Source organism: Apis florea, unplaced genomic scaffold (genome assembly GCF_048593485.1).
Source record: "Apis florea isolate Af1SG1 unplaced genomic scaffold, ASM4859348v1 contig_2291_pilon, whole genome shotgun sequence".
Lineage (NCBI taxonomy): Eukaryota > Metazoa > Arthropoda > Insecta > Hymenoptera > Apidae > Apis > Apis florea.
The window spans coordinates 2935927-2952967 of NW_028256553.1; the positions used below are offsets into that span (position 1 = coordinate 2935927).

Genomic DNA, 17041 nt, shown 5'->3' on the forward strand with positions numbered 1-17041 from the left:
ATATCGGTTAAAAGATAAGCATGAAGAGATACTTCTGTGATAGGTAGACAGATGTCATAGATGACAAGAACTTCCCACTATTTAATGAATATTTTTTAGCGATATTTGTACATTGATTCTTAAACTTATTTCATAATTTATATTTTGAAAAATTGAAGACATATATTATATAACTATTACAATTGATTAAGCTTAAAGAAATTAGAGAAACTTTGAATGCTGGGTTAAAAAGTACTGAAAATAAAAAAAGATATAATAACAATAAACAATTTTTATTCTATATGAATAGTAAGTAACAAGTATATTATGTTTATAAATTTTTATAATAATATACTTGAAACTTTAATCTCATACAAAACATAGACATTATCTTCTTTTTGTGATACACAATTTGATAACTAAAGAAAAGAGACTATAAGTATTATCTATTAATAACTTTCAAATATATTTTAATAATTTTATTCCCTTATTTATTTATTTATGTAATAATAAAAAACATTAAAAATTTATTTTATTTTTAACAAATATTTTGATAAAAAATGTGACAATTTTTTTTATATTATTAATGAAATAATTTATATAAAAAGAAAAATTTTACTATTTTTAAAAATAAATTATGATGAATGAAGAATAATTTAGATATATAATTCATAATTCATATTTATGTTTCACTTATTTAAAGGAAATTATATCATTAAAGAGATAAGATAATCAACATGTGTATCACTAAATAGAGAAATATACTCTAAAAATATCATTTTATTTATTTATATTATTATATCATGTACAGATAAAATAAAAAAAAAAAAGAAAAATGAAATGTCTATTGAGACATAAAATATTATTTGATAAGATATTTTAGCATTTAGCATTTTTTATATGTTTTAAATGCTAACACTTTTAAATGTTTACTTCTACAGTAAACTCATATCATTATTAAAATATAAATCAATGTACTGTATTCTACGAATGTTCTATGAATGTTATATGTTGATATAAATCTAATGGACCAGATGTTTATATATTATTACAAAATATAAAGATAAAATAATATTTATCTAATTATAAAAAAAATTATGTTAATGTTAAAGTTCCAATTGATCTACATAAAAAAGAAATAAATACAATGCTTTATTCAAATGTATCAATGCGACAGGTTCTTCTGAAAATAATTATATTTATCTCGTTAGTAGTACAAACTACGAAAAAATATATTTCTCACGTTCATATTTAGTAATGCAAAGATTACAGTTCCTGTTATTGAATTATAATTTGAGATAAAAGTTTCCTAACTATTATTTCAGAATATCTTGTGATGCATTGATATATATGAAAAGGTGGTGAAGAAGGTACAAATGTGAAGTAACTTTATAAAATCGACTTTAATATATTTAAAATCATTGGAAGGGTATAATATAATAATAAATAAAATTATGCGCGAAGCTGCATTAATTGTTGCAATAATAGTACAATTAATATAATATTGAATGTATAGGTGGTAAAAGAAAAAGAATATTGAATGAATAAATTCAAAACTGATTCCTTTTTAATTCTAATATAGATTTTGTATGAGATGTAGTATTGAAAATAAATCTGTTTTTGAAATATAATTACAAATTTTATAAAAAATAAATTTAAAATAAAAGATGGAGAATGTTTTTCGTTTGATATTATAGAAATTACAAAAAAATTTTTATTATTTGAATTATTTTTAAAAAATTAGTTTGTTAGTTGTAGTTTGTTAGATGTATATAATATCTATTGATATTTTTATTCCAATCTAAGTTTCAATAGAAAATTGCATTAATTTTACTAATATAATTCTTCATGTTATTTACTCAGTCACTGAGGAAAGAGAGAACTGGAACATCAGTGGACAATCCATCGCCCAAGTCTCCGGTCTCTACTCTAACTCCATCGATGAATTTCGATCACACTACTGCTGTCCAAAGCTTGCCCTCTCCAAAGAAAAAAAGTTCCATACCAAAACGTAGTATTACATTTGCTGATCTTCCTCCCATTTCTAAAAAACAACCAATTAATTATTCCATTTCGGCGAAAGAAAATCCATCACCTTTGCATGATAGTAAATTTACTTTCGATCCTCAAAGTATTTCTTATAAAAAAGTTTATCAAAATCCTATCCAAACTACTCATTCTCGTTTCAAACTTCCTCCTACACCTTTAACTGCTCCTAAATCTATAGAAGATTATGGTACTTCAGTTTCTTTTGGTAAACGACAGAACGCACGCTCTGTTGATGGGAATAGTCAGGTTGAGGTGGGTTTTGAAAAGCATGTTTAAATAGCACTAATGCACTATTTTCCCTTCTTATTCTTTATTAAGAATGTTGGTGCGTTTAATTCACAAAATTTTATTTCATAATTATAATAATATATAATAACATACATATAAGTAATAAAAATTATTTTGTATTATTTAAATATAAATTAATGTGCATTCTACAAGTTCAAAAATGTATATAGTAGAATTTAAATTATTAAAAAATATATATTATAATTTATATTTCTATATATAGATAAATTATTTCTATAAAAGATTAATATAATGTTTTACAATATAGCTTTCTCCAACAACATCACCAACACCACCTCTAGTAAAGATGTCAGTTAGTGATAAAAAAAAATTATTTGAAAGTGCCATGGAAGAACATTTAAAGCCTTCTCCTAAACCAGGTAAATAGTATTTAAAATATTTATATAAACAATAATATTTTAAATAATGAAATATATTATTTTTTTATATATTTTTCTAGAAAAAGTATTCAGTTTTCTAAGTCAGGATGAAGTTGAGAAAATGAAACAGGAAGAAGGTATAGTACTTCTCAATTATGTTATTAAATTTTTAATTTGTATAATTATTAATTATCATTATATTTATTCAGAAAAGAAAATTGCTACTCTAACGCGAGATGAATTAAAATCGTGGGCACAACTTGATGAAAATGAAGGTTTGGAAGATTTAGAAGAAACATTAGAAGATCAGGATAATCGGCGGCCTAAGTAAGCTACTCGTACTCATTCTATGCATTTGAACGTGTGATTATTCAAACTTTTTTATTTTATTATTTTTTCCTTTGTTTTCACTTCTTCATGTCTATATACTGCAATAAGAAAAATGAAAAAGAATTACTGTCTATTAAAAAATTGCATACACAATGCATTAATGAGAATATAATAGTTGCAATATAATATTCTTTTTATTTTTTTAATTTTATATTAATAATATATAATTTCATTTCAATAAACATAATTTTTTAAACATTGCCCACAAAAAATATTTTAGTAATATATTAAATCTTAATAGATTATCTATTGCAAAAGGAATGAGTATTATAATATTTCTCACTGTAGTACATACATGTTTTGTATATAAAAATATATAATCATTTTTTAGTTGTAAACAATAAACATGTTTGTCTACTATACGCGTATTATATAAGATAATTGTTTTTCAAATGAAAAATAATTGTTGTCTATATAATTAACAAATTTTTTACAAGTATTAATTGATAACTTAAAAAATAACACAAAATATTTTTTATGTGTTGTATTTTTATAATAATTAAAAATAATGTTACGATTAAAAAATTTTCGGAAATTTTATATAAAATGAATGGACACTGTGAATATTATTATTTGCGATAAATTTTACATGTATATATAATTTATATTAAATGCTTTTTATCGTAGTTTTATTATATTATTATAAAGTGTGCATGCTTACTATAATTATCGTATAAATAATTTTATTAGCGATTGCTTTTTTTTTATAAAATAACGTAAATTTGTATATAGGCTTATGAATCCACATTCACATGTACTTTGCAATTGAGGTTGTGGTTGTGCTTGCACAGGCATTTATTGCACAATAAAATTACATGTTCTATTCTTTAATAAGACAAGATCATAAGTTTATAAAGATTATGTACATCGAAAATATATATATATATATACATACATACATACATACATATATATATAGCTTTTACAAACAAAAACTTCATGCTTTAATATATTTTCTTTACATGCATTGCAAAAATATTTCAAAGATTCTAAAGAATAATTATTGTGTATTTATTTAATGCTAACATTTTCATTTTTACTTGTATTCTTCTGAAATTATTATTATCGCTCAAATGATAATATAAAAATAATTATTTTTAATAATTATTTTTGGAATCTCTTAGCACCGATAATTATATTATTCATAAGTTTACAGTTGTGTGGTGTAGTCATTTTTTTTGTATTGTTATCGTTTGTATATAAGTCATATAATATTTTTTTTTGTCTTTGTACTGAACGTTGCTTTTGTATATTTCTTCTTTCAATGAATAAATATTAAAATTGTAGCACATGTATATGATTTGTCAGTGTGCATGCTCGTTACCTTGCAGTAGCCGACTGAGTTCGCGAACTTCGATCCCTCTTCTGCAAAATCTTCCAAGCAGTGTAAGGACAGCAAAAGCAGAACGCCGCTTGAAAGAAAGACTAATACAGGAGGTATTATTTTTATTAAATATTAAATTTTTTAATCATTCAAATGTTTTCATATATTATAATTATATGTTTTACATTGTTCTAGATGAAATAATCTTTATAAATTTTAATAATCTTTTTAAATGATATCATGATTTAAAATGGTTCATATCAAAATATGAATACAATATTTATATTTTTAATAATATATATTTATATAATTTTTTATTGCGTAGGGTATAATTTCGGATGAAGATGAAGAAAGTCATTTAAGTCCTGCTGAACAGAGAGCATTAAGAGCCGAAAAACGTGCGGCATGGAGACAAGCACGTTTGAAATCTCTGGAACAAGTAATTATTTTAATGCTTTTTTCACATTTAAAAATTCAAATATGAAATAATATTTTATTTACATTTATTAACATCAAATGTTTACATTCAGGATGCTCTTCAAGCACAGATAGTAATTAAAAAAATGAGTGAAATGATGGACACGAATAAATCAAGTTTAATACAGGATTCTACAGATATTCCTATTACTCCTGTTTCTGAATCGGAAAAGACAACTGATGTAAGCAGTTTGTATTGTTCCTTTAATCTAATCATACTATCAACAAACTAAAATAATAAAAAATCTAACAATGTGTTTAAAACAAATTAACCAGCATTTTGTTATTATATTACTAATTATTTCTTTGCTTGTAGTTCTAACTTAGTGTTCGTATTTACAATGTTATGTTAACTACAGTGGTACCTTCTTTGTCTGTCTTACTATCATAGTTCACTACGTTACGGCCGTCTAGTGCAGATTTTCCCAAACTTGCTGTACGTAGCAAAGTGGGTCCCCCTAAAGAGATACGCGAATCCGAGAAAGTAGTGGACGAGAAGGTCACTCGACGTACTGAGGAATATGTGGATGAGGTGACGGGTGAACGACGTGTGCGAACAGTCGAATACGTCGAGAAACTCATTGAACGACAGGTATTATAAATTCTAGAGTTTGCACAAAATTTAAGCACCAAATATATTATATTCACATCATCAATTAAAGATGTGTTTTGAATAGAGTTTAATTTTTAAACTATTTATATTTACAAACAATGGTATAATAAAACTAATAAAATCATACATAAAGAGAAGTCCAAAATTTTTAATTTGGTACATTCTCATGATCTTTTATAATACTTTAATACTTTAATTAATTAGAATTATAATTAGAAAAAGATTAATTAATTTAAAGTCTAAATAAAGAAAAATAAAGTTTTATTTTTATAATACAGTTACACATATTATGTGATTAATTATATTTTATTTATTTATATGATATGTATATATTTATAATTTGTTATATTTATTATAAATTTAAAATTCTGTATGAATGCGCGTGTATCTATCTATGTATGCATGCATGTTATTCTTAAAATTATTTTGCTTTAATGCACAAAATCTAGTGGAAACACTAGTTCAATGGTTGTGTTTGTTGTTCCAAGAATCCAACACTGACCATGGAAGTACAACCTGCACCACCTTGAGCAATCGATTTTATTTCCACTGATCACTAACAAATTCTTCTCATATTATTGGTAATGCTACTATTGATTTTTCTTATCCATTATTTATTTAGGCATGTATAAAGGTACTTTCCTTTTTGGTGGTATTATTATATATCAATTATTACTAATGTAAAAATATTATATTTAATTCGTTTCTATATCATATAACATATTTATTTATGCATTGTATATTTTTCATAATTTGATTAATAATTAATAAATAACGTATAAATGCAAAAATTTATTTGTTCTACTATAACATTTGTGAAATATATATATTTATGTAATTAGGTTGAAACTCTACGAGAAAAGATTATATCATTGGAATTAAGTAATGCAGAAGATGAAATAGAAAGTATTACCGGTACAGGAGCAAGTGATGCTGAAAGCGAAAGCGAAGAAATTACTGTACAGCCTTCTATTATGACTACTTTACAAGAAAGAAATGAAACAATTATATCTACAAGTGCCACTGAAGGTGCCGCACCTAAAATAAGTGCAAATACTGTTCTTGTTTCAAAAAAAAAGAAACGAAAACGTTCGAAGAAAGGTCGTCATTGATCTTAAATAAAAATTTTGGTGCAAGAAAAAAGACATATTTAAAAAAATTTGTGAAATTTTTTTTGTTATATAATTGTGAAAGTGTGTTCTAATATTGTTCTACTTTTTACATTTCAGAATTCGAATTTTTATTATAGCGGTGCATATAACGTAAATAAGTTCTTCATTGTGCTCTGCATTTTTAAAACATATATATATATATATATATATAATTTTATATTCATTTAATTGATAACTGATTAGATTATTAAAATTGCGTTTATTGTTTTTTTTTTTTTTATAGGTCGTGCTATATTTCTGATATTAACTGATTTTAAAATAATGCATTAGCATTATTATAGTGTATTATAATTTTCTTGGACTGGTGCAACATAATAACGAATAATAATCTATTTCTTTATTTTTTTATACATTGTTTGACTCTACAATATTTTTAAAAGGTATTTGAGTGCTGAAAATATTAGAATGTAAAATTAAAATAGTATTTTTACAATCAATACTATGATCATAACTATCTTATGAAATATATTTATTAAAATCCATTCGTATGAAAAGTTGATGTGATTTGATATTACATTGTTCTATATAAAATGATACACATTCCTTTTTGCAATTTTTGTTTTGTTTTTAATTTAAAAAAATATTATATTTTAATTAATATAAGCAATTTCTCAATTTAAATAAAAATACGAAAACGATATTTTGATCATAGAAACAAATAATATAAATTATTTAATTGAATCATAATATATGTATAAAAAGTATATGTATAATTCTTAGTTTTGAATATATTTAAAAATAAATTATTAATTAGTTTAAAAATGAAAAATCACATGAATTATAGCTAGTTTTTGTGTTTCATAATTTTTTTTTTATAGAAATAAGTAAATTAATATATATGTAATGTAAAACTGTTTTATTTTAATTAAACAAAAAGTATACATACATATATATATATATAAATTAATTGTTAAATATCAATTGTTTTTTAATTTTCATCTTTAGAAAGAAATTTATATAAAGTTTTTTTATTCATTTTAATATCAAAGTTGCCACTAACATAATAAGAGAAAGAATATTAAGTATTAAATTTTTTATTTAAAATTTTTTTTATATGTATTTATAAGTTTGTTAATCATTTAATGTGTTTATTTTAATTATATTTTTTATTAATATATTTTAATTTATAATACATACGAATTATATAATTTCGTAAGCAAATAATTAAATATTCAAATATTCATAAAAAATGCAATGTATAACAAATAAATAAAAATAATAATTACTAATTAAGAAATAAAATATATGAAATATATATTATTTCTTTAATAATTAATAAATAATAATATTTTTTAATATATATTATGAAATTGTAATAAAATTTAATTTGCATTTATAAATTTTTTTTATAATATTTATTTATACAATAAAAGAATGAATAGTTACATTATTTGATACAATATAAACTAATTATAATCTTTGTAATTTATCTTTGTCAATCTTTGTTAGTTTCATTTATTTCAAAATGCCCAAGTTGAAATTGCAATATATAAAGTTAAAAAACTGAAAAATAAAAAATGATAATTTAATTATTTTCATTTCAGATCTAATATTTTTTTATTCTTGATACATTTACAATAATAAGATAAATCATTTTAAATATATCATTTTATATAGATCACAAAGTATTTAATGAACAGATCATATTATTAATATTAAGATATATATAAAATTAAAATATGTAATATAAGCAAGCATTAATTGAGAAGTATATTATTAACTGCGGTGTAAAGTGCGATTAAAGGAGCGCGGGACCAATTTATTAAATTATTTAAAAAATTGATCTAAAAAAAAAAGTATAACATTTTTCTCTTATAAAAATTATAAAAAAATTTGATATTCATTATCAAGTAATATAGTTAATGTGGCATTTTCAAAATTATATACAATTATAAAGTGCCAATATTTATCATATATTTATAGATATAATTTTTAAAAGTAAATATTTTTTAAATGTATAACATAAAAACTGTTTTATAATATTGTTTTATAATATTTTATAAAATTCTTTATGAATTTTTAAAAAATATATCTATCATTCTTTAATATATATTACTTATAAATTATCAAGTCACATAATTTTTTATAGAAAATGAACTTACAATTGGAAACTTATGTTTAGAAATACTTTACATCAGTGTTAAATCAAATAATAGGAATAATGCATATGTATTTTTTAAAACTTTATATCTGCTCTTATAATAATTTTACATAATTATAAAAAGAGAATATTATGTTCTATTACGTATATTTTATATTTTGATAAGTATAATATATTTGATTATACTAAATAATAAATCTGCGCTAATTTATGTAAGTAAATTAAAATGTATTTAACATAAAAATAAAATAAAAAATATTTCATGTAATTAATATTTGTAAGACTATATAAAGTTAACATATCAAAACATAAATATTTATTTATCTAAACTATTGTTTTCTATTAATACAATATTTATACAATTTTTACAATGTTTAATAAATTTATAAATATATATGTAAATGAAAGATAATCATGAAACACGAAAAGAAATAACATCTTAATATGCTTTATATTGATTTTATTATATTGAATTAAAATAAATAAAATTAAACTATATATAAAGATGAATACCTTTTATTATTATATATTTTATCATTTATATTTATTTTATCTTTTTGGTGCAATAATTCCCTCTAATTGTGTCTGAAATAAAAATAATGCGATTAATAAAGTTTGTTAATGAAGTTTTTTTTTTTTTATATTTGTCTGAAATGAATATGAAAATTATATATAAATATTATTTACCTTCAGCTGCTGATTTGTTTTTCTCAAAAATTGTATTTCTTCCATATGTTTTTTCTCTTCAGCTTCCCGTAATTCAGCTGCTCTTCTTTCTGCTTGTTCAAATTTTTGTTTTAATTCAACAACTGTTTTTTCTAATTCAATCTTCTGTAATTGTAATTCATCTGCTGCAGCAATTAAATCTTCCTTTCCTTGTTCAGCCTGCAAAAATTTTATTGAAGTTTTAATATCTTTTAATATATGTCATTTTATATATTAAAAAAAATATAACATACTTGAAGAGCTTTGCGCATACCGAAAGCAATACTACTTTGGTATAAAGTTTGAAATGCAGCTAATGTCATCTTAAGTTCATCTCGAATTCTAAGTAAAAGCAATCCACGCTCTGCACAATTTATCGTAACTTGGCGTATTACTTCATCTACGAAATAATATTATTAAATAATTCTAATTTTAATATAATATTTAATAATTAATAATTATTGATATAAAAAACTTTTACCAAAACATTGTGTATAAAGCTCTCTACGTATTGGACAAATACCAGTTTCTCTTGCTTGTCTTTGTTGCAATTTCATATCTAGATGTTCTTGTAAATTAATAACATCTAGTCTTGTTGCTGGTGTACTTGATACCTTATAAATAATGCATTTATTAAAAATCATAGTAAATTATTTAACAAAACGAAAAAATATCTTACTTGTTGAGTCCAAATTTGACCATCTTCTTCCCATTGTTTAGGTGGCAAAATTTTATTTAAAATTTCAGAAGTTTCATGTCTTGTATCAAGTGTAGGAACAGTGGTTTCAACTTTACAAACTATTTCTCCAATTTTTGGTACTTCTTTTATTACCTGTTTAATAAAAATACTTTAATGATCAATAAGAAGTTAAAATTTTAACTATATATACAATTATTTTATTAATAAAGATCAAACCTTTTCTGGATAAGTGGTAAGTAAGACTGGATTGTCATATTTAACCAAAGTATCCATAACAGGAATAACACGATCTTTTATTGGTGTTGCCATTGTATTATTTAATTTATTCAAACTTTATTAAAGAATAATCAATATATTCTTAAAAAAAGTTATCATGTAACTTAGATATATCATATGTGACTGTTCTTTTTATGGAATAAATTTGACTCTAAACAATTACCATAGCAACATTGATACATCATGAATATTGATATATTATTATACTATTAATTAAAGTTTAATTAATAGATAATAAAATAAAAAATTAAGAAAGAGTTCAATGTATTAGATAATATATAATTTTTATTATATTATAAATGTGGTAAAATTATATGAATCTAAAATTATTCATATATTATTCTCTTATTATAAATTTCTTAAAAATATATCATATAAATGTAATATAAAATAATATAATTTTCAAATTAGATCTTTATAAATGTCATATATTTATATTCATTATGTTTCTAATAAAAATATTTTTAATTTTAAAATTATTATAAAAATAACATTTGTGCAAATTTATTAAGCATTAATTATATTAAAGTTCAGAATGTTTTTGCATAATTTTTGCTTCAAGATCTGTATGAAGTTTTTGAATAGTCCTTGCATGTTTTTTGATATGCTGTTCCATAGTAGAATTCTCCAAATCATACTGTTTTCCTTGTCGTGCAGCTTCTAAAGCAGCTTCTGTGTGTAAATGACGCAATTTGAGTAATCTTCCTTCATAATGTAACAATTCCTCCTAATTAATAATAAAATACAATATATATAATATTTCAAACAAAAATATAATTATTATATCTATTGAATATATATATATGTATGTATATTAACTTTTAATGAAGCTCGTTCTTCTGGAGAGAATTGAGATTCTAATACAACACGCCATAAACCTTGCACTTTAGGTTCTATGAATTCTTTATGATTTGGTCCTTTTGCAGTTAATCTATCCAATCGATCATATCCATTTCTAAGTTCCAAATGTTTTTCTCTGAAATTTTATATGAGTAAAAGTTTTTAAAACACAAATTAACTTCAATTATGTATATATATATACCTAAGTAATGTTGCTTTTTCTAAGTAATCAAGCTTTTTTTCAGGAACATTATTGGATATTTCCTCTTCCTGTTTTATTTCATTCCAAGTTTCTGGTTTATGATATAAACTGTCTATAAAATAAAAGATATAAAACTTATTATATTTTATTTCAAATTATTTATTATATAATATTATTTTAATAATAATTTAATGATGAAATAACTAACTTTTGTGTATTTCTGAATCACCAGTTTCTACATCTTTTAAAAGATTCATGTATTCATCCACTTTATCCTGGTGATGTTGAAATTCTTCCTTTAAAGTTTGTAACTCTTCATCTATTGATTATATTTACTAAGAATTAGAGCTATAAATTAAAAATGTAAGTAATTTTGCAAAATACTTACGAGTAAAACCTGCCATTTCAGCTTTAATCCATAATTTATCTAATCTTTTGTCTTTGAAGACATTTCTGGTAATATAATTAGTACCATCATTTAAAGCTTTATGTTTTTTTAGTAATTCTGGATCTTCTGTATCATCAAAGTGTTCTAATAATCCATAAGTGCTCATAATTCCTTCAAAAAAAAAAATATTTTAAAAAAAAGTAATATTTTATATATTTTAAAATTGTTTTTTATATTTTAAATTACCAATTAGCTTTTTCCTTAATCGTGCTTCTTCTTCACCATTTGGATCTTTGCCATCAGACTTAAAATGTTTATATGCAATTTCTTCTTTATCATGGATTTTCAGATCACTAAATATTGATTGCAATTTTGTATCTGTCAAACGCTATAAAAAAATTAATTTTTATATATTTTTTATTTTATATATAATTACATATATTTTTATAATATATTAATATTTACATTTTTTGCTTTTATCCATAATATATTTAACTTTGCCATGCGAAATGGTTTATCTAACTCACGGAGAGAGGTTGGAAATTTTAAAGGATCTTCATATTTTGGTTTATTTGCTTCTATAGAATATTTATTAAAAGCTATAGTTGTATAAAATAACAAAGTGCATAAACTTATTGATAAACAGGTACTGCTTAAAAATGCCATAATTTTCTACTTTTATCTATTTTTACACAATTATGTGATTATTTTCTGACGTATGCACATAACTATCTCCTAAAATTTATAAATTTATTTAATCAATTATTTTATAAAAATAAATAGATATTCAAAAAATAATTTCCGGTTTTTTCGATTAATTTTTAAATAATGATTAAATTTTATTTCTATGATTATAAAAATATTATATAAAATACAATACAAGAATATATATGACATATATATATATAAAAAAACAACCATACCTTTTTTTTTTAACACTTAACTAGTGTCATCTCTGAAAAGTGCTGAAACTTGTCACATATTGTTACCGACTGCAAAATGAATTTGTTAATGGTTTTTGATTAGTACTACCATCTTTTTGAAAAATATTGAAACTTTTTATACTTAATTATCAACAAAAAATGAAATGATTAATCACAGGTTTAATAAAATTAAGAATAAAGAATTCTCTTATATCTAATTTATGTTTTAATCATATTTAATTACAGGCGAGAAATAGAATTAATATGATCTTATAAAATAATGTGATTTTATAAGACTTTGTTATAATAAATACTAATTTCCGAAATATCTCAAAAAAAAATCAATATTTTTTATATCTATGCTATAATCTAAATATATATACACAATTAAATCACTTAAAAAATATATAATTATATATTATATTAAAAAATATAAAGTTAAAATATGTGTACTTTATGTATAAAATACGTATACTTCATAAATTTAAAAATGAGAATGTCACTTGTCATCTTAATAAAATTTTTACTTACGAAAAATATCAAATTTTATTATATTTATAAAGCTTTTATTTTAGACAAAACAAATCATTGTATATATTAATATAATTTTTAATAATATTAATAATTCAATAATTAATATAATTTTTCTTAATATATAATATAATATATTCTTAATATATCTTTTAAAATATGTTATGCTTCATTTGGCGCCATTAGTCACGTGATTTTTGTATAGTTAGTTACTTGTGAAATGTATACTTACATATGTACATAATTTAGGAAGAAGTAGAGTTAAGACCATGATAGAATATAGTGGGGATTGTATATGTATAAACTTAAATGACGGATAGTATCGTAGTTCAAGCTAAAAGTACGGAGGGAAATAGAACGTTTCGTAGCGAAATATAAAGTTTTTATATATATATATATATATATAGTTTATTCTTCTTTTGATATTTGAAACAGTATCACTTTTTTATCTAATCAACGGAAGTTTATAATATCACATATAAATTATTTCGTATTATATTAAAAAATATAATTAAATATATATATATAATTTGTTGAAATTATAACAAGTCTACTATAATTATATATAAATAATATAGAATAAAAAAATTTTTTCTTTCAATTCAAATATTCGATACAAGTAAGTGAATATTTTATTTTATGATTTTTAAAAAAATAATATGCAGCATGAGATTTTTTATTCATTTCATGTGTTAACATTAGCGTATGATAAACATATCAACATATATTTTTATTTCTATTTATTTAAAAAATATTTTATAAAATAAATATTATATAGCAAAATTTTATTTAGAAATGGGTATCAATCCAATGAGGTGGAAAACCAGAAACGTATTGTATACTAGTTTAATACTTTTGATTTTTTATATTTTCTTTGTATATAAAAAAAAGCATCATATATTGTTTGAAGGAATAATAAAAAATTCAAATCCTATACATATATGGGAATTTGTAGCAGATTTTAGTAACATGAAAAAATTAAATCCAACGATGTATGTAAAATTACAAATACTTGACTTTTATAAATATTGCTATTTTGTTCTTTCCTTTTTTATTTTTTATTTTTATTAAATTTACAGAGAAGATTTTAATATTATTGCGGAAAGTGGTAATTATGATCATTGGAAATATTCAGTTGAGTATACTGAACATTTAAGTTATATACCAATTATTCGAAATACAGCATACGGACATTACGCTATACGTGAAGATAATAATGGTTATTTGATTACTTCGAAACATCAAACATGTTTTTTTTCCAAATTTGGATGCTGTGAGTGGATATCTTACAAAATTTTTTTACAAAATTAGAAAATGCAAAATTTTAAATGATTTTTATTTTAAATTTTGATTTTCATTTTAGTGGAATCTATTTCACAATTCAGATTCGATCGAGATGGAATTGCAAATACGAAGTGTATCGAAACTATACAATATGAATGTCCAATTCTATTTTCACCGTTATGCTATAGAGAAATTATGTATCAACGAGAAGAAATTATGAAAAGATTGAAATTAAGATTTTCAGAGAATAAAATTAATGATTAATATTAATAATCTAGATTTAGTTTGGTTTAAAAAAAATGAAAAATTATTACTCATGTTTTTGTTTTTAAATTTATGATATACTTTTTTTCTGATATGATGATGATATCATTTTTGTATTAAATATAATTGTATGTTTTAAAAACATTTTTGCATAATATTTTATATATCCCGCTATTAATTTATTTATCTATCTTTAGTATGACCAACATCAAAATGTAAAATTTCTGATAAAATGGCAAAAAAGAATATAGAGAAGGAGATCAACAATTTATCGAAAACATACACATGAGAACGTGTGAAAAGGAAACAGAAATTAAAAAGTCTTTCTATTTTTATTTATATTTATTAAAATATATAATTCATAGTAATTGATCAATAGATTCATATTGCAGCGTGAAATATGTCGAATAAATTCGAGGCGTAAGTGAAACTAGCGTTTTATTTTATTTCATCGTGCCTTTTGAATGGGCTAGATGGAGGTTAGATTTGTTTTGAATAGAAATCAAAATTCATTGATATACTCTCTTGTTTAATATTCAACACGTGCTTTCTTTTTTATATATATTTAATATGTTAATTATTAGCTTATGCAAAGTATTATCTTACTAGTTCCAAATAACAAAACACGTGATATGTATGTCTTGACATTTGTCAGAATTTAAATACATATCATATACATCTTTGTATATTGAATTTTCGATTGTTATTTTTATTTTTTATTTTTGACATTTCAAATAATTACCAAATAATAATCAAACTTATTCTTTTGCATGTGACTGTGTAAAATCAATGCTCATATGTTACTATTTAGAAGTATAAAATAAGTAAAATTTGTAACAATCTTTTTAAATAAAAATTATATGAAAAATAAAAAATAATTTAATAATTTACACTTTCATCTTGTTGTAAATTATAGTAGTACTTGCAGGTTAAAGGCTAATGAAGACAATGGAGATGATGAAACACAGTCAAAAGATAATCAAAAAACTGAGAAAGATTCACTAGTATGTAGAAAGTATTGCTTTCTTATTATTTTATCAATATTTTCAATTAAATAGCACATATTTATTATAGCCTCCTATAGAAATTAATCCAAATGAGCACAAATTACAATATGCATATGCATTATGGTATAGTCGACGCAGTCCTGGTAAACAACCAAGTATACAAAGTTACGACCAAAATTTAAAATTGGTTGGTAGGTTTGCAAGTGTGGAGCAGTTTTGGAGTCTTTACAGTCATTTAGTCCGGCCATCAGAATTAACAACATCTACAGATTTTCATCTTTTCAAAGTTGGCATAAAACCAATGTGGGAAGTATGTTTTAATATCCTTTGGATTAAATATATTTTTTTTAAGTAGTTCTACTATAGTAAATTATTTTTTTTAGGATGAGGCAAATCAAAAAGGTGGTAAATGGATAGTACGATTAAGAAAAGGTTTAGTTTCTAGATGTTGGGAAAATCTTATATTAGCTATGTTAGGAGAACAATTTATGGTTGGAGAAGAGATATGTGGAGCTGTTGTATCTATAAGGTTTCAAGTAAGATAATTTTTATTTATTTCTCTCTCTCTCTCTCTCTCTCTCTCTCTCTCTATATATATATATATATATATATATATATATATATATATATATATATATATCATAAGAGCTTTTATTAAATATTTATCTTAATAGGAGGATATAATATGTGTATGGAATAAGACTGCATCTGATTATGCAACAACAGCACGTATTAGAGATACATTAAGGAGAGTTTTACATCTTCCAGCAAGTGCCTCAATGGAATACAAAACTCATAATGAAAGTTTAAAGAATGTTCATCGGCTCTAAAATCTTGTGATGTCAACTCAAAGATTTGAATTCTTTATGGATTTTAAGGTAAATTATATTAAATTATTATAAAAGAAAAGATTTATATTTATAAATATTTGTGTACTTCTATATCTAGCCAATTGATACTTGTGAGAAGATACTTAGGAGAAAAATATTTTACAACTACAGAATTTAAATGGTCATCTTATTGGATAACACATTTAATTCACAAGTATCCCCATTGTAACTTATGTAAATAATAAATATATGTTAATAATAAAAAAATAATCTTATTTCCAAAATATGATAAACTTTTATAAGACTTTTAGATTTTTT

At 22.0% G+C, this 17041-nt stretch overlaps 5 protein-coding genes across 10 annotated transcripts in view; 3 read left to right on the forward strand and 2 right to left on the reverse strand.

The window, feature by feature from the left end:
- The window catches only part of scrib (scribble planar cell polarity protein), a 45787-nt gene extending 39126 nt beyond the window's left edge, over positions 1-6661 (forward strand). For all 3 annotated transcript variants that reach the window (XM_086903465.1, XM_086903466.1, XM_086903467.1), the window contains 9 exons: positions 1843-2280; positions 2585-2696; positions 2777-2833; positions 2906-3023; positions 4418-4523; positions 4736-4849; positions 4941-5069; positions 5279-5479; positions 6343-6661. In XM_086903465.1, the coding sequence (XP_086759591.1) occupies positions 1843-2280; positions 2585-2696; positions 2777-2833; positions 2906-3023; positions 4418-4523; positions 4736-4849; positions 4941-5069; positions 5279-5479; positions 6343-6612 (1545 nt within the window). In that variant the 3' untranslated portion in view covers positions 6613-6661. The remainder of the gene's footprint in view (positions 1-1842; positions 2281-2584; positions 2697-2776; positions 2834-2905; positions 3024-4417; positions 4524-4735; positions 4850-4940; positions 5070-5278; positions 5480-6342) is intronic.
- Positions 6662-9218: 2557 nt separating this feature from the next.
- On the reverse strand, positions 9219-10629 carry Dnali1 (Putative inner dynein arm light chain, axonemal Dnali1). Its single transcript, XM_003691689.4, has 6 exons — positions 10395-10629; positions 10158-10310; positions 9960-10092; positions 9733-9878; positions 9461-9658; positions 9219-9358 (listed from the first exon to the last, which is right to left on the reverse strand). The coding sequence occupies exons 1-6, from the start codon at positions 10485-10487 to the stop codon at positions 9323-9325; spliced, it is 759 nt and encodes a 252-aa protein (XP_003691737.1). The 5' UTR covers positions 10488-10629; the 3' UTR covers positions 9219-9322.
- Positions 10630-10719: 90 nt separating this feature from the next.
- LOC100866100 (alpha-2-macroglobulin receptor-associated protein) lies at positions 10720-13051 on the reverse strand. Its single transcript, XM_003691688.4, has 8 exons — positions 12808-13051; positions 12350-12619; positions 12131-12272; positions 11885-12055; positions 11705-11815; positions 11497-11608; positions 11274-11430; positions 10720-11181 (listed from the first exon to the last, which is right to left on the reverse strand). The coding sequence occupies exons 2-8, from the start codon at positions 12548-12550 to the stop codon at positions 10978-10980; spliced, it is 1098 nt and encodes a 365-aa protein (XP_003691736.1). The 5' UTR covers positions 12551-12619; positions 12808-13051; the 3' UTR covers positions 10720-10977.
- LOC100866923 (uncharacterized) lies at positions 12367-15030 on the forward strand. Of its 2 annotated transcripts, none has more exons than XM_086903483.1 (4): positions 12367-12530; positions 14132-14330; positions 14418-14611; positions 14702-15030. In XM_086903483.1, the coding sequence occupies exons 2-4, from the start codon at positions 14134-14136 to the stop codon at positions 14884-14886; spliced, it is 576 nt and encodes a 191-aa protein (XP_086759609.1). In that variant the 5' UTR covers positions 12367-12530; positions 14132-14133; the 3' UTR covers positions 14887-15030. The 2 variants fall into 2 exon arrangements, with proteins under 2 accessions (XP_086759609.1, XP_003693461.2); XM_003693413.4 differs by lacking the exon at positions 12367-12530 and adding an exon at positions 13546-13957.
- Positions 15031-15110: 80 nt separating this feature from the next.
- On the forward strand, positions 15111-17007 carry LOC100867046 (eukaryotic translation initiation factor 4E homologous protein). Of its 3 annotated transcripts, none has more exons than XM_086903481.1 (6): positions 15111-15306; positions 15806-15890; positions 15961-16203; positions 16277-16429; positions 16568-16771; positions 16842-17007. In XM_086903481.1, the coding sequence occupies exons 1-5, from the start codon at positions 15287-15289 to the stop codon at positions 16721-16723; spliced, it is 657 nt and encodes a 218-aa protein (XP_086759607.1). In that variant the 5' UTR covers positions 15111-15286; the 3' UTR covers positions 16724-16771; positions 16842-17007. The 3 variants fall into 3 exon arrangements, with proteins under 3 accessions (XP_086759607.1, XP_086759608.1, XP_086759606.1); XM_086903482.1 differs by having other exon boundaries at positions 15124-15306; positions 15815-15890; XM_086903480.1 differs by having other exon boundaries at positions 15154-15306; positions 15803-15890.
- The last annotated feature ends 34 nt before the right edge of the window (positions 17008-17041 follow it).